Raw genomic sequence first — 24,150 nt, forward strand, 5'->3', positions numbered from 1 at the left:
GAGGAGTAAGGATAAACCCTGCCTGCGCCTTAGGCAGGTATGAGAAGTCCACAGCCTCTCAGCTTTCAACTTGTCAGCAGACATTTGCCATTTACCTTTTGTAAGGTCCAAGGACAGAGAGAGAGAGAGAAATTCAGAGGGCTTGGAGACTTGCAGCCTTCTTCCATGTACTGTGGCACTACTTCTTAAATCTTTTTTCTACCACTTGTCATAACCCAATACAAGAAGACACTGAGAATCAGAACATTAGTCTGCCATTATAAATTATTTTTCTCTTTTGTTTTCCCATTCCCCAGCACTTGACACAACTAATGTCATGGTCAAAAAGCAAGTATTTGAGCTCCTGGCTGCACTGTGCATTTATTCATCAGATGGCCACACTTTGGCTTTGGATGCCCTGGACCATTATAAGGCAAGTGGTGGATTGCAGCAGGAGGTACTGCTGCGTCACAGTATGTGTGAACGCTCACTTGGGGTCTGATTCGTGCAGGTAGGTCCATGTCCCACAGAAAAGGAATAGCAATGCGATTCATTTTGCATCATTTTGGTAAGAGAGGCAGGGATTTATATTATGAAGTTTGTAGAAATGTTGGCCTGGCTAGTTCTGTGTCAGCAGAAATTCAAAGTGCTGCCCTGGGAGTTGTCTACAGGCAGCCTCCTGCCAACCACAAAGTCCTTCCTGGTAGGAGAAGTCCCACCACATTAACCAAATATAAGGTGCCGCTTTCTGGTCCCAAATCCAGGTGGCGTTCAAAATCCAGGTTGTTCATCTGTTTTCACTGGCCCAAAATCCAGCTTGTTCATCTGCTGTCAGAAAGCAAAAAGGGATCTGAGAGGAGTTTCACTGACTTTCTCTGCTGACCAGACACCGCTCCATGGCTGGGAAATGTGACTTTTAGCCATATCTTCCTATTTTGTGGCTCAGCAGGATAAACTGACAGAGATTTTAAGATGCTAATTCTATTTGAGAGCCTTCATTTAGAGGAAGAAGTTTCTGAACTGTCTGAACAGAAATGTCACTTGTGTTATTAACAGAGTGTGAAGAACCAGCAGTATCGATTCAGTGTCATAATGAATGAGCTCTCAAATACAGATAACGTACCATACATGGTGACACTGCTGAGTGCTATCAATGCCATAATATTGGGGAAAGAAGAGCTAAGAACAAGAACACAAATCAGAAACGAGTTCATAGGTAAGAATATTTGTTGCACCTAACTTTCTTCAAGAAAATTAGTTCCAAAAACAGGGCAGCTTTATGGTTTTATTTAATGCATCGATAAAGTGATTAAAGAGGGATGGGGAGCAAAACTGCAATTTTTAAAACCTCTTGGCTTTTGACTCTTTTCTTCTCTGAAACAACCTTTTTAACCAGATCTATTTAACCTTTCTTTGCTGCTTTCCTGTAGCTTTGATCTCTTCTGGCATCCCAACAGAACTCCATTCTTTGAGCATCTTCAATATGTTTTTGTAGCCAACCATCTTTTGGGGGCACATTTCCATACATTGTAACTCCTCCTAACAGGATCTGAGATTTCTTCACCCTGCAGCCTCTCAGTTTTGCCACAGAGGTTTACCTGTGATTCAGGATCACTTCCAATTACTTGAATATTGGGATGCTAAGCACCATAGCTAGGATTTATCTCACATAATGTGCTTATCTGAGCTGATGAGCCTCTGCTCCATTTCTTTCTGTGGGAGAAAGAGGCATACAACTGCACAATTCATTTGACTTATTTTAGACACTTTTTTGTTCTCAGGGCTTCAGTTGTTGGATATTTTAGACAAGCTAAGGTAAGGATCACCATTTCAATTTTCTTTTATAAATGATATTCACAGTAATGTAGCTATGGAAACGTAACACTTAGCAGCCTTCAGAGGTGTACAGTGAAAGGTACCCAGATGGAGTGGACCATGATAGCCTGCACACTTTATGTGGGAACCAGAGGCTTTTGGCCAACATTAAGACATTCTCACCAGCCACGGTATTCCTGCAGCAGCTGTTGTCACAGATAGCATTGGCAGAGGTTCTGGGCACAGGCAGAACATGGCACAGCAATGGCCTTGGTGAGGCAGCATTTCAAATTGAACCTGAACTGATGCTCTCACTGAATGGCTTGGTGTATTCAAAACTGCTTCACAGCTGATCTTTGTCCTGGAAAGATGCAGCTAAGGCACTTCACTAATGCCTAGCTAGACATATCTATCTTCACAATTTCCTAATTTAAAAAGGATGTTCTGTTAGAAGCACCCATGGTAAATTATAAAATACATTATATGTTAGTTGTGGTTACCCATGTAACTTGAATTTCTCCATTCCTTTAAAAACGATGGGAGAAAATATGTTTCCAATACCACCAGCTAGCAGGGGTAGAGTTCCTGCCTTGAGAGTACTCAAGAGAACTGAAAAGCTTGGTTTTAGGGTTCTTTTTTTATTTAATATTGAATAGCAGAGAGGAAAGTCTTCAAACAGAAACAGCATTTGCATATTTTTTCTTTTTCTTGACAAAAGAAAAACAAGGCCAAATTTCAAAAGGGTGGAAATGGCATGCTGCTGTTATAGCTCCAATGAGATGTGCGTACAAAGCATACACTGAGCTAGATTATGCCATGAAAAGTCATGTTCATTTCCATCTGTTGACTATAGAGGTATATTCAGTTCAAGAAAGGAAACATTGATGGAGTTCGATCCTTTATAAATAAGTTAGAGTTGGGTACTTTCAACACTGACTGGCTGAGTCTAAGAGGCAAAGAGATAAAAAAAACAAAAACAATCATCTGAATCATCAGCAAATATGAAAATTCCTTTGAAAATGAATGCTATACGATTGCAGAGACATAGAGGAGGAGGATCTGCTCATCCAATGTGACACATTTGAGGAATTCAAGGTAGAAGATGATGAGGAATTGTTAAAGATATGTGATGGGATAAACATGAATGATCATCATGAGGTCTTTTCATCTCTCTTCAATAAAGTAAGTAGGCTCTCATGTGGGGGCAAGGTCATGCAATGGCAAAGCTGACATACTTGGAGCTAGTTTGGAGCTAGTCTGGTGCACAGCCTTGCCCTTAATGAAAAATGCCTTGTCTTCCAGGTGAGCCGCTCTCCAGTCTCCGTCCAGCTATTGTCCATCCTCCAGAGCCTTCTGCACCTGGAACCATCTCACCACTCTAGCCTCTTGCTGTGGGAGTCCCTGGATGCTGTAGTGAACAGAGCCATTTTGCTCGCAAATGACAGTAAGACTGACATAAGAGTGGCACATAATTCCAGCCTTGCACTAACATCTTTTTTTCTCTCCCCTGTCCAATACCTGCAAAAGTCCTTCCCAAATGCACAGGAAAAAAGCTATGGGGCATCCTAAGAGCTGAACAGAAGCAGAAACAAAACTCTCGTACGACATGAGGTCAAGTCTTGATGTGAAGCCACGGATCTGTAGATGCCAGTGAGAGCAGTCCATATTTAGCAGTCAGTTTAGGATTCACTGCCTCACTTCGATGGTTAAGCCCTGACATTCCAATGGACTTTGGGTGGTGGGAGTCAGTGGGACTTTCTGTTGGCATCCTGCTGCTGATGCTGGCTAACCTTGCTGGCAGTCATGCTCAAAACAGTGTTTATGGGCTTTGAGCTGGGCTGGGACCCTGGGAAGCAAATTTCATGGAAGGAAAAAGCACAGTTTTGTGAAGTGACTCCAGGGAGTGAGTTCTGTAGATCCAAATGTGGTGCCTGGGGAGATGAAGGGGTTGGATAGCATGAACCAACCTTTGAGCCCCATCTTCTCCACTGACACTCACTTTTTTTTTTAGTTCAGGAGAACACAGTTGAAGAAGTTATCGAGAGGTTGTTATCTATCAAGAAACATCCAAACAAGCAAAAGGGAGGTGAAAACCAGCTGTCCAGGAATACAAATGAAGGTGTTCAGACTGAATTGGAAGTGTGTTCGAGCACAGTTCAGAGCCCTGTGAAATCAACTAACCCCTCCAAGGCACCATCACCTCCATCAGGGCCACCCGCTGCAGAAGAGATTATGTCCTCCCAGCTCTCATCCTGCTCAGCTTCGCCAGAGACATTTACCCCTGTGCCCACCGCTGTTCCTGCCCCAGCACCTCCCTCACCACCACCCCCTCCACCACTCTTAGGCATGGCAGCCATGTCCCCTGCGTGCCCCATGATGGATCTGCCTCCAGCCCCTCCACTCCTAGGCATGCCTCCACCCCCTCCACCACTGCCTGGCATGGGAGCCATCCCACCCCCTCCACCACTGCCTGGAATGGGGGGCATCCCACCCCCTCCACCACTGCCTGGCATGGGAGCCATCCCACCCCCTCCACCACTGCCTGGCACGGGGGGCATCCCACCCCCTCCACCACTGCCTGGCATGGGGGGCGTCCCACCCCCTCCACCACTGCCTGGCATGGGGGGCATCCCACCCCCTCCACCACTGCCTGGCATGGGGGGCGTCCCACCCCCTCCACCACTGCCTGGCATGGGGGGTGTCCCACCCCCTCCACCACTGCCTGGCATGGGGGGCATCCCACCACCCCCGCCACTCCTGCCTGGCATGGCAGCCATCCCAGGAGATCAAATACAAGCTGTTGTGGCCACCCAATTGAGCTGCCAGTTTGGCTCCAGCAGGCCTGTTCGCAAGACAGTGAAGACGCCAACGTTGAGAATGAAGAAGCTGAACTGGCAGAAGCTGCCCTCCAATGTAGTGAGAGGTGAGTGCCCTGGCATAAAGTCACAGCTGCTTTTTGGATGACCCAAGGGCAAAACAGTTTCCCACTTTCTCTGGCTGTGTCAAATCTATTTGACTCCATGTAGACACAGAGCTGCTGTGATTTCTAATACATCTGACCTGTGAAGCTTAACAAAAAAAAAATAGCATTAACCTACTGATATTTAATGACCATTCCAGCTAGATTAGTAGTTTGGAATAGCTTGTTTAGAACTAAAATCCTTTTAAATTAAAAGCAGAGGGATGGATGAGAAGATTCCCCTAATCCTTCATGACATACCCTGTATTTGGGTTTTCAACAGGCTCTGATCTGGGTTCAAAATTATCTGTTCCCCAGTTCATATATACTTGCATCTGGGTATATGAAAGTCATGACTAAGAGTGCAGATCAGGGTCAACACTCTGGAAAGTTGCTATGGTGAGAAAGACAGCAGAGGTCTTGGAGAAGCAACATAAGTCACAACTCAGGAAGGACACTGAAAGAGTTGAGCCACGAGAAATATTGACTTGTTTCTCAATCTGTGGGTCACATTTCCCTCTCCTAATGGATCCAAAAAAGAGCCTGAAATGTGAGAAAAAGCAAGGGCAGGGAATGTCAGCCCTGACCTAGACAATGCCACCATCCTATGGAAGGTGGTATAGGTAAGGTCTAAATACATTTTTAACCAAAAGGGCAGTTCATTGTTGGGATTATTGCAGTAGAGATTTCTACAGCCACACCTAGGAGATGCTCAAAGAAAAGACTTTTTAAAAGTGCGGCAGGATTAGTTCATTAATTCGAGTAGCTCTATATCCAGCATTCCATAAGGAGCCTAGATTACAAAATGAAAAATTTAAGAATGTTCCACTTTTAGAAAATGGCCAGGTTGTGTCTGATCACTCTGCTGGCATGCAAGGAACCAAAATAACACTATATGTTGGACCAGGAAAGAAATGGCTGAGGCCCTTCTCATGCTAACCCAATTTGCTAACCCAGTTGTGGAGGAGAATGCGGTTTTAGCAAGGGGATGGAGGTTTTATAACCTCTGTCTGCCTCTTCCTTCATTTTCTTGTCAGCACATTTTGACTTAAAGTACCAGACATACAAGTACGTACCAAAGTACCACCAGGATAGATGCCTTTTTCCTTCCTAGCACATAGTAGTGTCCTCTAGCTGGTGAAGCAGTAAATGTGAGTATTTTCACATTCTGAAGGGCACAGTACACTGTTTAGATTGTTCCTAATGATTCTGGCACTATTACTGAGTTTGAAGGTCCTTAACTATTTCATTCATTTTCTGAGATTTAGCAACTCATATTGCCCCCAAAGTCAGGAGCTTTTGGCTGTCCCTGTAAACTCTCTTGATACCTTGTCTTTTTCAGAAAGTCACTCGATGTGGGCTTCAGTGGGTAGCAGCAGTGAGGACGCCATAGAGCCCAATTATACAAGCATAGAGCAACTGTTTTGCTTTCCACAACCAACCCCCAAGGAGAAAACGGCTGCACCAGTGAAGGCAGAACCAAAGGAGGTGAGGGGGTCGTTCTCATTCTATACAGTAAAGATCACCACAGACAGCTCATCTAATATCAAATATCTTCTTTTTCTTTAATGAAGATCACATTTTTGGACTCCAAGAAAAGTCTCAATTTGAACATATTTTTGAAGCAGTTTAAATGGTAAGATATGGCCAGTTTTCATGGTAGTTGCCAAAACTTTGAACAGCTTTTGCCTCGTGTCTTTAAGGTCACAAAATCTATTCCAGCCATTGTGCCTTTGTAATCTGTGTTACTGAAATGTCTGAACCTTTCCCAGCTTATAATATACTGTTTTTAAAACACTGGGTCTGAGGGTTTATTTGAGTTTTTACATACAACATTCCTGTAAGCTAGAAAAGGCTTTACATCTCGTTTTACAGAGAAGTTACGAAACAGAATCATAGGGTAATTTAGGTTGTAAAAGACCTTTATGGAGCAAACCTCTACTGATAACAGAGCCAACACAGAACTTAAGAATTGGATCTTTTTTTAAGACAATCAGGTATGTAGGGACAAGCATCTAAATTGCAGGACTAATCTCTGGTCCTGAGTCATTTGGCCAGGGCAAAAACAAAACATTGGGCATAGTAAGGATTTGAGTGTGGATCTTCCAAGTCCACAGTTAATCACTGTGACAGGCTTCCTCTTGGATTACTGTGGCCCTCGTTAGGCAAAGCATGGAGCACTTGCATGGATACATATGTCAGTAGCATGTGATTGTGGAACAAGGGCCTTTGGGTGACTGCTGACTCTGCTCCTCATCCCTGCAGCTCCAATGAAGAAGTGGCTGCCATGATCCAAAATGGGGACAGGACCAAGTTTGATGTCGAGGTTCTGAAACAATTGCTCAAGCTGCTGCCTGAAAAGCATGAGGTCAGGACAGAGATATGGTTTGCTTAATTCACAGAGTTGTAAATGCAGTGCAGTCCTGCAGTCTTGATTCTTTATTTCTAACTAGATAGAAAACCTGAAGGCCTTCAAAGAAGAGAAATTAAAGCTAGCAAACGCAGATCAGTTTTATCTCCTCCTCCTTCAGATTCCCAGGTAAGGGAATTAACCACAAACTTTAGCTCAATCTTTTTCTAGGTTTGCAGTTTTAATTTTCCTTATAGGAACCTCACAGACAGGTACTGATTGATGTATCTAGTGGATTCCTCTCTCCATCTTCAGGTCATCCCTTCCCTGTTACCCTTGGATGAAAGGCTACTGTTTCTCCAGCATCTTCTCTCCTTCTGAAATAGCAGAAGCTGACCCACATCTAGGGCCAGATCTCCCCAAAGAAGCTATGTAACTTACTGAAAGTCATGTGGGGGGTCTAAGGCAATGCTGAGAAGGGAAAATCCAGTCTCACACTGTGGTTAGTCTCAACAGAAACTCTCTGTGCTTCAACAGAAACTACATCGCAGTAACTGGTTCCCATGCAAAATTGTGCCTCCCTGCCCAAGCCACAAGGCATAGGTTTGATGTGGACACGGTAGATAGCAATGTTGTAGAGTTGCCACACTTCCAGGAGATGTAGGAAGAAGGCTGCCACGCCGGCCAAGATCACAATACCTTGAAATTTTTAATCAATCTCTTTCTTTAGCTACCAGCTACGGATTGAATGTATGCTGATCTGTGAAGAGACCAGTGTTGTGCTGGACATGATTCAGCCAAAAGCTGGAGTCATCCGGAGAGCCTGTGAAGGTAAGTGAGCTGACCTTATTTGTTTATCTTATTTAGAACAGTAAACTGCCATGTACCAGAAAACCTCTCCTACATACAGAGCTTTGCAATGAGGCTACTCAGCACCACAGCTCCCCTCCTGCTGCAGCCTGGTCACTGGTTCACTACAGAATACAGGATGTGGCTCTAGGTATCTCCACTGGTGGTCAGAGCCCTTTGTAGGGCTGGAAATCACTTTTCCTCACCCTCAGTCCTGTTTTTCTGCAGCAGCTGTGTTCTTCTGAAACACTTTTAACAGTGAAGCATGGGAAGCTCATTAGTCCTTTCAAGGAGCCGAATTTAGACTGCAAAACTGGCCCTGTTATAGCTAATTCATCCAGTGTTATTTGTCACATGAAGATCCTCATGCAGCGATTTCCTCTGCTGCCACAAAAGCATACCCCTAACCTCCCCAGAAAGCAGAAAACTTTAGTTTTCCCTGACTACAAATGGAACCAGAAGAGAAAAAGGTTGTTATTTTGGGCTATAAATGGCTGATGCTCAAATTCTGTAGTGATGGAAGCATCTGAATACGTGGAGTAATTATACAATAGGTCTTTGCTTCCCATGGCAAAAGCTTCTGGTCATATTCAGCAGAGTTCGTTAAAGCTAGGCAGATATGAAAGAGCAGAATGGAAAATTCAGCTGGCACAGGGAAAAGATGTATAAAATCATTTTGAATGGTTCATTCTCAAGATCATGCACCTAGTGGAAGTAAGGCTTTGCCTGAGGGAAGCATGCACAGAGGTGCCTCTCCGGGAACTGGTTCCAGCCCTCCAACAGCAGCGGAGGGAGCACCCTACTCGCTTCTTGGCACTGTCAAGCACCACCTGTCCTAAAGAGCTGGTTCCACCAAACTCTAAGATGGGTTTCTCCAGCTGGTGTTACAATTGCTTGCTGGGATTAATCGAAACTTCCCCAAAAAGTTTCTTCCAAGCAGTCCACTTGTCCTCTTAGAGCTGTTCCTGCCTCAAAGCTAAATGTGTGTGAAACTGTTCCACCGCAACTTTTTTGTCTTAAAAGCAAGGACGGGGATGGTATCCTTCATGCACTGATAAACACCTTGTCCATGCAAGAACAAGAACAAGGCGAGCGTATCTGGTTTTATCAGCTGGCAGGTGTTCACAGAGTTGTCAGAACTGGTTTCACTACACAGTTGAATAGGCTCTCAGGGTTTTCTAGGATTAAAATTTTAGCTCAATTATCCTCACCAATACCAATATAAATCTGGGATTCTTCCACAGAAGGCAGCAAGTTAATGACTTAGAAGGAAAGAAGAGACCAACTCCAGATTATTTTCCATTAGGAATGAGAGAACAAATTTAAAGAAAGAGACAAACAAAGGTCATCAAAACTTATATGAAGCCTAGCTAATGAAATTGAGTTTATTTAGAGTGAGTTTCTCTTCTGGCTGAGTCATTGGGCTGCAAACCTGAAAAATCCAGATTTAGTTTGGTGGAATTCTGAATTCCAATTTTAATCCAGTTTAGGAAACATTATGGTTTGACAGAAGCTTTTAGTTAAAGGGCCTTTTTGTTTTTCAGATCTTCTGAATAGTCATCGTCTGCCACTGTTTTGTCAACTGATTCTCAAAGTGGGAAACTTTCTGAACTACGTAAGGATTTCTTTAGTCCTGTCCTCCTCCTGAGTCATAATGATATGTGGATTATTCTTCTCCTTTAGGGTTGTAATTTGGATGGACACAGGAGTTATATTTGCTTTCTTTCTGTCTTGTAGGGAAGTCACACGGGTGATGCTGATGGGTTTAAAATCAGCACTTTACTCAAACTAACAGAAACCAAAGCAAACCAAACGCGCATTACGCTGCTCCACCATATTCTGGAGGTACCACTGCCAAGTCCTGGGCAATAGGGAAGGGGGAGGATTTTATCACAGATGAGCCTTTTCTCCTACTCTGCTTTTGGTTGTTGTATCATACTTGTATTCATATCCTCCCTGGCAAGCTACAGTGTTGCAAACAGAGCACTCAATTCATCTAGGCTATCAGAGGCTACTTGTGGGCACTATTCAGCTGAAAGGGAGCTCGGTGTGTAAAGACTTTTGTCCTGCTTCTCTCTAGCATCTTTCACCACAACTGCTGGAACTTGCTCTTTTCATATTTCTGCAATCTGTGCACATCATCAGCTGCAAACCACAGAACATGTGGCTACCAACACTATCTTGGCTGATCTGTGCCGCTTCGACCTCTCTGCCTTTTCACTGCCTCTGCTTTTTCCACCAGACTGTACTCCACCTTTTCATGATCCCCACCAAGCCCCCGTGGTTTTCTTATTCGCTGTATTGCTGGGCTTTTTTTTCCTTTTTCTCCATATTTTGCTCTCTCAATTCCAGTTATGCGTGGTCAAGCATAAGAAATCCCCAGTAAGATAAGAACAGAGCATAGTGGCAGGTCAGCTTTGCTTTGAACAGTGAGTAATTCTAATCTTTCAGTACTCATATGTGCTTTTATAACCTGGGAGTTATAAAAGAGAGTCTTACCTCTCTGAATGTGCAGTCCTGTTTTGTTCTGCAAGGCAAAGCAGACTACAGAGGGAAGCAGTAGCAGGATGTAGGCTAGGCATCCTTCCTCAGCACTTCTGCCCATTTCTCTTCCCACCTGGCTTCCTGTCTCAGCTAATGGCATACAGTAAATAACATTTCTTTCTCTTGCTTCAGGAAGTAGAAAACAGCCACATAGACCTACTGGAACTGCCAAAGGACCTTGAATATGTTTCAAAAGCAGCAGGGTAAAACAATCTTATTTCCTTCAAATAAAAAAAAATCCCATACACATCAATAATGTATCAGAAATTAGGACACACACAGCTGGTATAGCACATTAATGAGATAGCATCTTTATTTGGCTGAGGAATGCTGAAACAACTATAATATACAATAGTTCTTCTACAGCTGACAACACTCGGGTGAAATTGCAGTGCATTCAGTTAATGCTACCTCACAGGTCTTTCCAAACACTGCACTGCTTTTGCATTAGCAGGAACTTCTTAAGTCCAGCTACCCAGAAGCATTTCTGAAGTATGTTTAACCAGCATGTTCTGAGAAACTAAGCTAATGTCAAGCACTGAGGGGAGCATGAAGGTGGAGAATAACCCTTTGAATGGGTGAACTTTTTATGGCATCCATCTACTCAGTACCTGAAGTTGTAGATAGACATGTCCCTCTTTTCATAAGTACCCTGGAGGAAGTATCATTTTCATGAGCTCAGGCTGCATAAAGAGTTCAGAGATTAAGATTCAGACAGCTCTACAGTTAGTGAAGTGGTGGGAAAGAAAGGAACAACCAAGCCAGCAGCTCAGACAAGTTCTGTCTTCAGTTGGCTGAGGATGTTACAGAGTGAACTAATGAAGGAGTTCTGTGTTTTTTTCAGAATTAATCTTGATATTATACACTCGGAGTCTAGTGCCAATTTAAAGAAGCTGCTGGAGCTTCAGCGAAAGATCTCATCATCAAACGACGATGTGAAACAACAGTATGAGAAACCTATCAAGGTCAGTGAACGGAGTTCCCATGTATCTTCCACCTCAAACACACACACACATGCACACAGAGAGCCAATGTACGCTCTCTGTGGCTAAGGAGGTTCATGAGAGGCTGAAAAATTTTGTCACCAGATATGCCCTCAGATTTAGAAGTAGGCTGTAATGCACACAATCCATTTATGTTAATTTGCCACCTCCTGCCAGAACCAGGTATTTTTTGGTAAGCCATTTCTTAAGGAGCTGCCTGGGCTGCTCTCTGCACTCTGTTGTGAAACTCCTTACTCTGTATGAGGCAACATGTTCACCCTCCGTGTGGGTCACCAGAGGAAATCCCTTCTCTGGGGATTAAGTTTTACATTAAGCTTTCCATGTCCTCCTAGTGCCACCCCTGTAAACTAGCACAACTCAATCACTAGCTGCAAACACCATCTCAGTTTCTTCGTGCTGCATAAGATCTGCTACAGTTAAAAAGCAGGGCCCTAGAGCCCTGCTCCGAGTTCTTACATTGCCATCATTTTTTTATTTAATTGCCCTTCACTCATTATCTTCTGGATGGCGTTTTACTGTGTATACTAAATGCATTTCAGGATAGCATTGATGCCTCCAGAAAGCTGGAAGAGGAATTTGAAACCATTGAAAGGAAGAGAGAAGAACTTGCAAATTATCTCTGTGAAGATCCAAGCAAATTGTCTCTAGAAGACGTATTTATCACCATGAAGACCTTCAGAGACCTCTTCATCCGAGCACTGAAGGTTGGCATTTGTGCACACGATGTGCACACCAAGACTGATGCCTGTCTCTGCTCAGATAGATGGGGGTGGGATGGGCACCTGGGCCCTGCAAGGGAAGGGTGCTGGTTACAGATCCCTTCTTTCAGTAGGTAGCATTAGGTCACCCAGTGAATAGATGTCTGAGCCCCAAGGCATCTGCACAGCATCAGACTGGGTATAAAAGGCTAGACCCCAGCAGAGTATTCCCCACTGATTCCTTCCTGCCAAAGCCTTTCTCTGCCTTGTATCAACCCTGTAACAGGAGAGACCCAGTGGTTACACTCTCAAGGTGGTGCCCAGGGCTTAAAGGCAGAGCCAGAACCAGCTCCATTGCCTTTGCTCAGGAAGGTCCAGATTCACAACAGCATTTCAGAGCCACACTCTGGAGATTTATGATTTTTCATGCTACTTTGGCTTCAGATTCATAAAGTTGCTTTGGAGTCAAGTGCATAGGTTTTAGAGTATCAAGATTATAAAACTTAATGCTTACCTTCAACTTGAGCAAACAAGCTTAGAAAGGAGAAGTAAAAAGGGGATGTGGTTAAAAGGCCACAAGTCTGAAGCAAATCACTGCTTCAGTAGCTTACACATTTGCCTCAGCTATTCAGAGGATTTGCACAGATCACTGCTGCCACCTGCTATTAGGAATGGGCAGAGTCCTGGACAAGCCGGTAGTCTCCCTCAACCCTCTTGGAAAGACAGTACATAATCTTAGGATCCATTTTTATTTACTGAGGAGATCATCTTTCTCTTCATTGGGTTTTCTACCAAATATTTAGCCAACCTTCTCATGCTCCCTGTTACCTAACTGCAGGAAAACAAGGACAGAAAGGAGCAAGCTGCAAAAGCGGAGAAGAGGAAGAAACAACTGGAAGAAGACGAGGCAAAGAGACAGAAGGGAGAAAATGGAAAAGTCAGTAAGTATCTGAAAGGGTTTCATCAGAGAGAGATGTTCATGTCATGCCAAACTGGCTGGGACAGCTGATAGAAACTGTTATCTTTTCTTGTTTTAATAGACCAGGAGTGGTAGTTTATTCTGTGGGTTTCCAGGTGCTGGCTTACTGAAGACATTCAGGTGTCTTACAGCCAAAGCTAAGAATTACCTTTCCACAGTTATAGATAGGCCAAGAAGTTTATTTTTCTAACTGAACAAAGAAGGAAAAATCTCAGATTGAAACATTTCAGTTATTTGAACTTTTTCAGTTTCTAACAAAGCTTTTGAATCCCAAATCTAGCAAAGGACACTTGACTTTTTCCTCAAAAATCCCCAAAGCACTTAAGTAGCTTACTCCAGTTTATCAGAGGTTGCAGAAGTTCCAAAAATATTGCAGGTAGCTTAAATCTGCCTTTCTGTGGCTGAAAATGAAAGGCACGTATGAAAAATAAAACTAAAAGAAGCTAAGAGGAAGGAAAAATTAAGATCATTTTGTTCCTATTTAAAAAAGAGAGAGAGAGAGAGAGGAAGAAAAAAAAAAAAAAAAGAAAGAAAAACAGCTCCACCAACGTGGATAGCAAATAGGATGTATTTCAAGGTCATGGCACAGCAGACATCACTAGGCACAGGTCAGGGAAGAGTATGTGCCAGTCTGTAGTGGCTGGGGCTTTAGGCTAAACCCTCTGACTTCAACTCAGAAAAGCTGCGGTGGCTGCTATGGCATGCCCTGAGCGACCGCCCAAGGCACTCAGGTAAGGGACAAAGCCAAAGTGCACCCTAGGTCTTATGAATCCTGGAGCGTGGTTGTGGCTTTTTTTTCCTGCAAGACCTATGGCCCTGTCCCAGGGGCTGGTCCACAGCCAGGTTTCACCCGGGTGCTTTTGCACCAATGTCATTTGCACCAGGGCAGCAGGTAGCAGGCAGAAGAGGCAGGATAGCATCACTGTACCTGTGTACGGGCAGGGTAGAGTCAGAGGCCTTGGGCCCTGGCTCATGGGGCATGTTGTTAACACTCATCTCTCTATCCCAGTTAAGAAGGGAGTGGTGAAACAGGAGGACGTGTGTGTCATTGATGCACTGCTGGCCGACATAAGGAAAGGGTTCACACTGAGGAAGACAAAGAACAGAAATGAGACAGATGCACTTCCTAAAACCTTGCCAGCAGAGAGCCCAGAGGAGACACAGCCTGGTAAGGACATGCACTTGACTTTGCCTGCAGCTATTCATTCCCATCTGCCTCTGAGCTTGAGCCAAAAACACATGCAAGAACTTTCCAGCATTAATATTTGGGGCATTTTATTTGAGGAGGCTCCACAACCAGTGCAATGGAGAAGCAGAGCAGAGAGTCCTGTGCTGTTGCCAGGCCTGCTCCTGAATTAGCAGCAATACATTTGTCACAGCGTGGCCTTGTGCCCACACTGATAAACCCTCTGAGAGGCATGGCCCATGGCTCAGCTACTGCACCATGCTGATGGGACTCTGATGCTTCTAGACCCCTATTGGTGTCCTCCTCACAGTGGTGTCATCCCCACATGAAGTCCCTCATGCCACTGAGTCTCATAACACAGCTTGTCAGTGTTCTGGAGATCACCGTACCATGCCACAAGTCCACATTTGGGTGTAAGGACTACAAAACCCCATTTGCAAAAGGATCCACATCCCAAGACTTTCAAGTACTTGCTGAGAGACACCCTAAGAGGATTTCAGCTTTTGTGTGTGTGTGTGTGTTTGGGGGGGGGGGGGAGCTTGTGACCTCAGCACCAACATTCAATGCACATTAGATGAGGACAGGAACACTGGGCCCCCATAGGGCCTGGTCTGTGCGCTGTGGCTATCTTGAGATGCTCTGCAAGGGCAAGATTAGGCTGGAAAAGGCCTGAGTGATGGGGGAAGGGAAGGGGTTTTTGAAGTCCTCTTGCAAATCAAGCCAGGGGTCCCAGGTGGTTCAGGACCTTGCAAGCTGGTTCCCTGTTTCTGCCGTAGGCTTTCAGGCACCTGTCTTGCAGCTCCATTGACTTCCACGGAAGCCAGCCAGTTAGCGGCAATGACACACAAACACCTGCTGAAAATGGAGCGGGTGCTTTGCCGCACTGGAGCCTTGGAGTCCAACTGAGGTGACCGCATAGGGTGTAAGAGGAGATGTCACTGTGTTAAGTAAGCAGTTCATCCTTGGCTCTATGATAAAATGGTCCTGCCTGTGCATAGCTGCTTTCGGTTCAATGTACCCTGTGCAGGCAACTGCAAGTTTGTGTCCCAGTGACAGAAACACCTCGGCTGATTTCAACTGTAATTCTGCAGCTGTGCCTGATCATGTGTTTTTTGTTTAAAGGAAAGAGCACTAAAGATCCACAAGCAGCAGGAATACACATCAATGATAAGAAAAAGCAAAGCAGCAATGGTCATCCCTCAGAAAGCATTCCCCCTTCAACCACTGTGCTAACAGAGACAGGAAAAGGTGTTGCAAATGCCTCAGCTTCAAACCAGGCCTTACCTAAACAAAATACTGAAGAAAATTTGCCACCGGAGTGCCAAACTGAAGGCCCATCTGTAAGCTTGATGGAAGTTGATGGGGCCGGTCAGCCCAAGCAAGGAGCAGGCACGCAGCAGGCAGACAGTTTGGCAAGCCTCCAGGAGAGCGCGAAGAGTAGCACCTTCACCTTCTCTGTCACCAATATAGGCAGTGGAATAAAGTTTATGAGCAGCAGTTTGAGCACTGTTCAGAGAGACCAGCTCAATGGGTCCACCTCAGAAGACCAGGACAATGAATCCCATCCTGATGGCTCAGAGAACGTCAGGCCAGCTAAGGAGCAGATAATCCAGCCAAACAATCCCCAGCTAAACAAGAACGGAGTAGATCCTGGCAGTACACAGTCCACTCCCTTTGATGAAGCACATCAGGCAGAGTCAAAAGAGAAGGCAAAGGAAAATGAAGACCCTGGTACAGACTCACTGTTGGACACCTCTCAAGAGAAGTCTTTCTCGGAGGAGCCAGCTACTGATTCTTCCTGTTCTGCAACGCTTCCCCCTGGACAAACTTACAGTGATAGGGAAAAGCAAAGAGCATCTGGAAAACGTAAAAAGAAGAAGAGGCACAGCAAAAGCTACACAGGTAGCCTATTTTATATATTTATATATTATATATATTATTATATATATAAGTATATATTATTATATTTAATATATAAAAATATTATATAATATATATGATATATATTTATTTATATATTTTATAGCCTTCTGGGACTGAATTAAATCAGGGGGACTTCCTAGTATGTTTGTATATATCTGTTCCTCCCCATTTAGAGGTCCAGTGCTGTCCACAGAAGGCCACTTGCCTCCAGAACAATTCTGTTTAATGGAGTTGTTATTCTTTTTTTTTAATATGAAAAAGGTTTAAAAAGAAAGCAAGCATTATTCATTCTTTTGGCATTTATAAGTTGTTTATAAAAGGGTAATGATGAATCAATAATTAAAAAGCCCATTACACATATGCACTAAAAATGGCAGTAAGCACATCTGTCAAATGCACTAAAGATAGCTATAAGCCATGGTTATGTACAAACAAAAGCTCCATTAGACTCCAGAGCAGTGATTAAAAGCAGTTAATACTGGGTGCTTAATCAGTGATGACACCCCTCTCTACTCTTTATGAACACGTAATGCCAGCAACATCAGCACTGCTGTGATATTTTTTCCATCATAAGCCTTGTTGCAAAAGCTTTTTGCCTGCAGTAAGTGGAAAACATGCCCCAAGTGTACTTCAGGGAGCTTCTTCTTAGCATCAGGCCTTTGATCTGTAAGATGGAGGTACAAAGCCAACAAGTAAAAATAGTGTCTTGCTGACGCTTGTGCAAAAAGGACTGTATTCAGCAAACTGAATTGATCCCGTGTCATGGGCTGCCCACTCATTCAGGAAAGAGCAGGTCACACCTTCCCTATGCTCATTACTCCCTTCCAGCAGGAACTATGGCCAATAGGAAAGATGGAGCCCGCCCATGCTCTCTTCCAGCATGCACAGCCCGTCCCAAATCCTAGAAAGTATTTCCAAGTCCCTCAGACTCAACAGAGCTGGAGCCAACCTTGGGTGGATATTTTATCCCAAAATAGAGGAGCTAACTCATAGAGAAGACCCTTGGTTCTGTCAGCCTTTTGATAGATACAATATACTGTCCAAAGCCTGTTTTCTGCAAGATCCTGGGATCAAGCAAATAGCAGGCAAGTGGTGGAAGAAGGAATTTTTCCTTCCAAAGAAGGTAGAGGAAAAAGGAAAGGAGGGTTTGAATACCTACTGCTGAGGAAGACAACATGATCTGAGCATCTACTGCAAAGGGGCTTATGCCTATAGTGCTGCTATGCCTCAGGGCTATAATCATTTATGTTTCTAAATGAGCCATTTTTTTTTCTTCTTAAAAACAAGCCAAAAATATAAGTGGTTTCCCAGAGCAGTGGTTCCCAAACTTTTGTTCTCCTGAAGCTTTTCTGAAATGGGGATAAATTTCTCCTAAATCTCTTTTTATTTCCCACCTAACCCCAATTCCCCCTTCCCTGACAGCTTCAGGTGCTCTCTTTGCCCCGTAGCTCCTCCATTCCCCAAAACGGCAGAAGTGGGGAGGAATGGAAGGAATTCCTCACTCTGCCCTTCCCAGGAGACAGTAGAGGAAGCTGCAGCAGAGGGTAAACCCCACACTCCCAGCCCTCACCAGGCGTTCCTGACATCGGCAATGAGCATAGCTCCCTAGGCACCCAGGGCTGCATTTTAAGGACCTCTCTATTACTACATAATGGGCTTATCCTAAGAAGTTCCCTGTTGTTATATTTGCCTTGCCATGATCGTATATATTTAGTGTCTCTCTTTCATTTAAAAGCAGAGATTGACACTGATACTGGAGATAATAAAACAAAAAAAGGTTGTGTGGTACAATGAGGTATGTAAACTTACAAAGGCATTTTTTTGTAAACTAACCATTGCATTGGGACAAACTTAATCAGTTCTTGGCGTATCAGCTAAGCTTTTTGTCTTTGTGTCTAATCACAAATATGTTTAAAACAAATTTGTTACTCTGATTCTTACTTACCAAGGGGCTGATCTTGCGTTGAGTGGAGTCAGTGCTGCTCTCCCCACGACGCAGGGTCATATCCCACGTGTCTGTCTTCCATGTCAGTAGCAGCCAACCTGCCTTTCCCTGCAGATAATTAAAAGTGTTATTCTAACCAAGTGAATCCAGCTTCATGTGATAAACAAAATCTTTGCTTTGATCCAGTTTCTTCCTAAAAACTATAAAGATGCAATTTCAGTACACACTTCTTGCAAAAGATGTTTGGTTTGCTTTCAGGGTAGCCACATGCTGTAGCACTGTTCAAATGCGAGTACTTGGCATATGAAATAAAACAGTGGATCTGGGGAGAAATACTGTTTGGGGCAAGATACTAGCTCCAGCTCAAAGCCAAATTCAATGTCAGAATCCCGATTTGACACATGAAGTAGTTAATTGGAGCAAACCATGTAAACTCGGTTTCAAGTAAGAACACGAGTATCACATCCCTTGCATCCTTCTGTGATGTTGGGAACATGCAGTCGCTCATCACAAGAAAACTTTGGGAGTTCTGCCTACATGACTTTTATGAAAGTTTGCCTATATTTATAGCAAGTTGAAAGAAAAGCAAGGAACAGAAAGAAAATGTCCACTGTACTGAAATCGCATAGCTACTTGTTGCCCTTTCCATTCTGATAGGCCTCTCTTATGAAATGAATCAATAATGCCAAATCTCTCCGGGTCTCATTTCACGAAAGGAATGTGTTTACTCCTCAGCATCCCCCCGTGTCTGGGTACGTGAGCCAAACGGGGCCGCGCTGCTCCCTTGCAGCTTGGGGCCCCCCTGCCTCCGTCCCCTCTTGGGAGGCTGGAACGGATGAAGCCCAGCGGGATTTCCATGTAGGCTTAGTTTTATCCTGCACTTGCAGCCTGACCTCTGGCAACAGAAAATCAGCTCCGTTGTGGGTAGTCGCACTCCAGGCTACTCCTGGCCTCCTCTTGGGCTCTTTCATGCCTCAATGAAAATTTACATTGAGAGGGAAAGGGAAGTTATTTTGTTTAAGAATCCTAATGAAGATTCACAGCAAGAGCAGAAAATAGTAGCCATGAGGCAGAGGTAAGAATATTTATGTCTTATGCAGAGGGATTCCATGCAGGCTTGAAAAAGAATCATATAAGAATCATACCATCTGGGAAAGAAAAAAAAACACAGACACAAGTTGCTTTGAATCCTCCTTTGACTACACAGGAAAGCAACAGAGAGGGATGCATTGAGAACCAGTACCTCTGTGAAGTGTCTGAGTAAACTTCAGGCAGGAAGGCAGCAGTTAAGTGCAGTCTTGAGATGCAACACCCAGCTGCAGCCATATCCTGCCAGCAGCGCCCTCGAGTGCTCCAGCATGGGGAGGACAGGGACACGCAGCCCTTTCAAATCTGCAAGAATCATTTTGGGGTTTTGTTTCAATTTAATTCTAGAGAAGCAGATGTTTCACCTCCCCTTCTGCAGCCTCGGTGTCATCTGTGGGCTGTGTTTTAATGGACCATGGGAATGTAATCAGGCTAATGCTTGTCTTCCTGTATGGCCTTTGCCTTCATGTCTGTCATTAGAAATGGTATTTCATTCAGTTATTACATGGGACAGGACCTTAAAATGACAGTATACAGCCCTGTCTCCTGGCAGTCCTATCTCCCTCAAGAAGCACCTCTGAGCAGCTGGGAGACTATACATGGGCACAGGAGCAGGGCTGAACTCAGCACTACAATTTTTCATCATTTATCTTAGCAGGAGATTTCCTTCGTGCCCTGTGAATCTCTCTTCCCTGCAGCCAGGACCCAGCTGTGCTTGCCCTTACAGATAATATGCAAGCTGGGCAGATGCCCCACAACTGCATGAAATGCCACATAAAGATTTCATTTCACAATGGTTTACAATGACACCTGTGCATAAACCACTGGCAAAAGATGCCAGTTCCTCTTTCAAAGATAACAGAATCAGCTTCTAAATGTAGTAAGTTTAGTAATGTAAAATGTAGAAGCATATTGCAACATTCTACTCGGAAAACACAAGATTCGTATTATTGGACTGAACTAGTGCCTAGCTGTAAAGTTAAGTTGGCTAAACTCTTTCATTAGAATCAATTCTGTAAATGAATGCAAGATTTTTATTAAGTAAATAAAAATTTAGATCTACTATTTTTAACTTATCTGATGCTGGTTTCCCAAATAGCACCCTGACCATTTGATACGCACACATCGAAAACCACACAGCTTCGTTTTTATAGTTGTGAATACATTGTATTTCCCTCTCTTCCTGCAGGTGTCACAGCAAGGCAGAAGAAATAATCGAGACCCAGTGAAATGCTAACAAACCCCCCCAATGCTGCCAGTCTCTCGGAAGTGAAGTTCTGCGGGACCCAAACACCACTCGCGGTCACCTTTGCTGTAACTGGATGCAAAGCTTCTCCTCACGCAGGCTTTTAATCCCTTCCTGAAGGCCCAAAGCACCTCCCTAGAGACTTGAGCACCTTCAGCCCGTGCCTTATGTGACCTCTGCCAAGGCCTGGTGCTGCGAGCGACGCCCGTTGAGATGTGGGGACTCTGTGCGGAGGGTTGCAGGGGTCAGATCTCAGACAAACTCTCCTTCAAGCCAAATCTTTCAGCTTGCTTTTAGGGCAGGCTCCTCTTGAAACGATAGTTGAGCATTGCCCAAGAAAGCGCTGCAGCATTTGGCCCTCTGAGAAATTTTTAAACTAGCAGTGCCTCAACTAAATTAAGGATATGAGTTAAGCACTTGTTGCACTGTCACAGGTCAAAGCTGCTCCCTCATCGCCCACTGAGGATTTATATTGGAGCAGATCCAAGATACAGCTCAGACAAATGTATTTTCCCTCTCAATTGTTTAAAGCAAGGGCGATCAGTCATAGAAATAAAGTACATGTATTTTATTAAACATATGGCCATATAAACAGCGTCTGTTTTTCACCTATGCTTATGTGCAATTAAATGTAAGCATATCAGTAGTCTTTCAGTAGCCTCACATACAGATACATGCATAAATCTTTGGAGAATCAGGGCCCAAGTTCCTGTTATTAAAGCAGTAGAAAGAGGTTTTCCAGGGGGCTCTATTAGCTACATTTTCAGCTCATCCTTTAATAAATCTCTGGGTTTGAATATCTTGCTCAGCTGCTTGCACTTAAACGTCTTTGTGTTCAAACTGCAGAACGGGTAGTTTCACGTTACTGTTGCTTTAAAACTGGGAATGTGCAGTATTGTGTTTTAAAAATTCAGAGCTTTAGTTCTCCATTAAGTTTTGTAATAACTTTGTATCATAGTTTTGTACATAGCTGTCAATTTAAAATTCTGTATGTTGAGTCTATGGTGTGATACTATGCTGAAACATGAATCAAGTGAAAGAGATTATTACATTTAATAACTATGCCTTTATATGGTAACTCACTGTGTCTAGACTAATGTTCAGGCTAAAGCTTATTTTGCTTTGCTTTATAGGACTTGTAATCCGTTTACTGAAAACTTTGCTGGACTAAGTTAGGTGTTAAACCACGAATTAAATCACTAATAACTTTTAACAACAGCATTGTTACAAGTATATTGAGAATTCGGTTAACAAAAGCAAAGATTAGTTTAGACTAGGCGTGTTGCAGGTTCAGTTCCCAAGATCCCGGGGGGACAGCACAGCCCCACTGTGGCTGAAATCAGATGCCCACTAGCGGAGGTGGGCAGAGACCCACCGCTTCCTGCAGAACTGCGTGAGTCGTCCAGGTTTAATTTGCAGTACTAACACTATCACGTTTACAGGTCTACCCTTTTCTCTTTTTTTCCAGTCTCAGAATACATCACCCAAGTATCAGTCCTTTCCCTCTCATTACTCCATTTTTCCTACTCTTAAATCAGAGCCCAGGCTACAAAAATCTGACCGTCAAAGAAGTTTACCCAGCAGCTTTCCAACCTCCGTGTTTCCATCAAGAACCTAGCAGCTAGCCTCCTCCAGCCCACACTGCTGTTTTACCAAAGGAACAAAAGTATTTTGAGATTTAGGACTAGGGAACAAACAAGCTACCCTGGTGTTACGTGGGGAGCCTTACCTGCTGATACTCCAGGTAGGCTGATTTCTTCAGATACTGCAGCAGGTGTCCACATCTCCCTCTGGTCTTTCAGCTACTCCCATTTGCATCTGAAGAGAAAAACCCTTTTCACAGGGCCAGGGATTTTATTTCTCTGCATTCTTAGCTTGGCCTTCAAAGAAACTGCATTTGGCATTGTCTTTCCACTGCCATCAAGAGCTTGCTGAGAACTGGGTTATTTTGAGCCACTGCTGGGTCTTTGTTCTGTAATCATCTGTGAAAACTATATTAAATTATCTATACAATGACATCTTGATAAGCAGGTCAAAGCACAGCACTTACTTAGAATTATTACTTAAAAGCAACTCTGCTTCCATTACAGAGATTATTTAACAAGAACAGGAGGGCAGAATCAGAGCAGGTCAAAGGAAGATGTCCAACTAGGATATGGTCCATTTGTAACTTTAAAGTAAAGCTCATGATTCTGAAGACTTTTCAGTAATAATAGTTTTAAGTACAAACTAATTGCTGGTAAAAACAATGACACTTGCAGCTCCTTCAACTGGTCTGTGCTCATTTAAGCCAATAGTGAGTTTGCATCTCAAAAAACATTCTTGCAGTATATTACAGGAAATGCATGTGGAGTACACAATGTAAACAAGCCTGGGAACAACACAAGTTTCTAGCTGTCAAATAACTGCATATTCCTAATTAAACATCGGCTATATGATAAAACCAAACTATGGAAGAAATGAGCAAAAGCCTTTTCCAAACACTTCACCAGAAATTGGGTATGTTTAAGAGGAGAGATTTTCAGGTTTGGGATTTTCTTTGTTTTGTTTAGTTTTTTTTTTATATATATATTTCAATAATGAAAATATTTCAAAATTTAGAATAAAAGAAATCAAAGTAATTGACACCTTTCCTTTCTTTTGTGGGGATGATGAGGGCCCAAATTGTTTTAATGGTTTCTCTTCAATAGAATAAACCTTACAATTAAGCTATGTTCTAATTCTGGATTCCAACCAGAATTGCTTATTAATACCATTTTACTGCACAGTTAAAAATCTTTTTCCTTAAGTGAAAAGAAACAAACCAAAGAGACCTCCACTCTGTTAGAGAAAGCTGGTGCTCTAATTTTCACTCACACTGTGTCCGTGGTGGAGGTGCTTCCTCCTGCTGTTGTACCCTGGCTCTTGTTGAAGGCCCTGATCATGCAAAGACTTAGCTACAGTACTCTGGAGCCCACCAATGTCAGTGTATCCTCCAGTGAACATAAAGTCAAGCCACCGTAGGTCTTTGCAGGATCGAGCCCTTAAAATAGAAATATCCTTGGAGCAGAGATTGTCAGACAGGCTGGTGAATCTTAGTTGACCCTCTGGTGGAGGTTACTAGTCTGTAGTGAGATCTGCAGGAATGTTAGCTCATGCATCAGCTGCTCCAGCACTGCGATGCTTGAGCTCAGCCTCAAGCCCTGGTGCAGGTACCTGTGCGCTGTGCTTAGAGCACATCTGGACTTCTGCACCTCCAAAACCATGCCAAAGCCTTTCACCTACAATGTACTACTTGGTCCTCATTTACGTTCAGTATAGCTGCAGATGCTGAGAAATACCTCTGTTCTGTTTGGGAGCAGGCAGGATAAAACTCAAATTAAAGGAAAAAAACTAGGAAGGCCTTTCAGGAAAATTAACCAATTTTCATTTGTCCAAACATAAAGTCTAGATCTATATATTTCTGGTTTTCTGTACGCAGTGCAGACTTTGAGTGCAACATACAAGCTTAGCAATAATAAAATTAGTACCATGCAAATTCTATCTCTATAAATATATATTTTGTTAACAGTCACAGTAATGAAATACAGGTGAACACGTTAGTCATG

General features: G+C 43.5%; 1 protein-coding gene across 5 annotated transcripts in view; it reads left to right on the forward strand.

Moving 5' to 3' along the window:
• INF2 (inverted formin 2) overlaps positions 1-23,184 on the forward strand; it is a 44,110-nt gene extending 20,926 nt beyond the window's left edge. Inside the window, exons 3-23 of one of the 5 annotated variants that reach the window (XM_062577064.1) lie at positions 297-412; positions 1,036-1,195; positions 1,761-1,794; positions 2,835-2,976; positions 3,097-3,238; positions 3,806-4,717; positions 6,096-6,241; positions 6,328-6,389; positions 7,019-7,121; positions 7,207-7,292; positions 7,834-7,934; positions 9,497-9,567; positions 9,690-9,797; positions 10,629-10,699; positions 11,341-11,461; positions 12,040-12,204; positions 13,037-13,139; positions 14,187-14,345; positions 15,486-16,265; positions 18,022-18,081; positions 20,507-23,184. In XM_062577064.1, the coding sequence (XP_062433048.1) occupies positions 297-412; positions 1,036-1,195; positions 1,761-1,794; positions 2,835-2,976; positions 3,097-3,238; positions 3,806-4,717; positions 6,096-6,241; positions 6,328-6,389; positions 7,019-7,121; positions 7,207-7,292; positions 7,834-7,934; positions 9,497-9,567; positions 9,690-9,797; positions 10,629-10,699; positions 11,341-11,461; positions 12,040-12,204; positions 13,037-13,139; positions 14,187-14,345; positions 15,486-16,265; positions 18,022-18,080 (3,641 nt within the window). In that variant the 3' untranslated portion in view covers position 18,081; positions 20,507-23,184. Of the gene's footprint in view, positions 1-296; positions 413-456; positions 491-1,035; positions 1,196-1,760; positions 1,799-2,834; positions 2,977-3,096; positions 3,239-3,805; positions 4,718-6,095; positions 6,242-6,327; positions 6,390-7,018; positions 7,122-7,206; positions 7,293-7,833; positions 7,935-9,496; positions 9,568-9,689; positions 9,798-10,628; positions 10,700-11,340; positions 11,462-12,039; positions 12,205-13,036; positions 13,140-14,186; positions 14,346-15,485; positions 16,266-18,021; positions 18,082-20,506 lie in introns of those variants that run through there. The other 4 variants (XM_062577065.1, XM_062577067.1, XM_062577066.1 and 1 more) reach the window with 4 other exon arrangements.
• The last annotated feature ends 966 nt before the right edge of the window (positions 23,185-24,150 follow it).

Source organism: Rhea pennata, chromosome 5, assembly GCF_028389875.1.
Source record: "Rhea pennata isolate bPtePen1 chromosome 5, bPtePen1.pri, whole genome shotgun sequence".
In the NCBI taxonomy this organism is placed as follows: domain Eukaryota; kingdom Metazoa; phylum Chordata; class Aves; order Rheiformes; family Rheidae; genus Rhea; species Rhea pennata.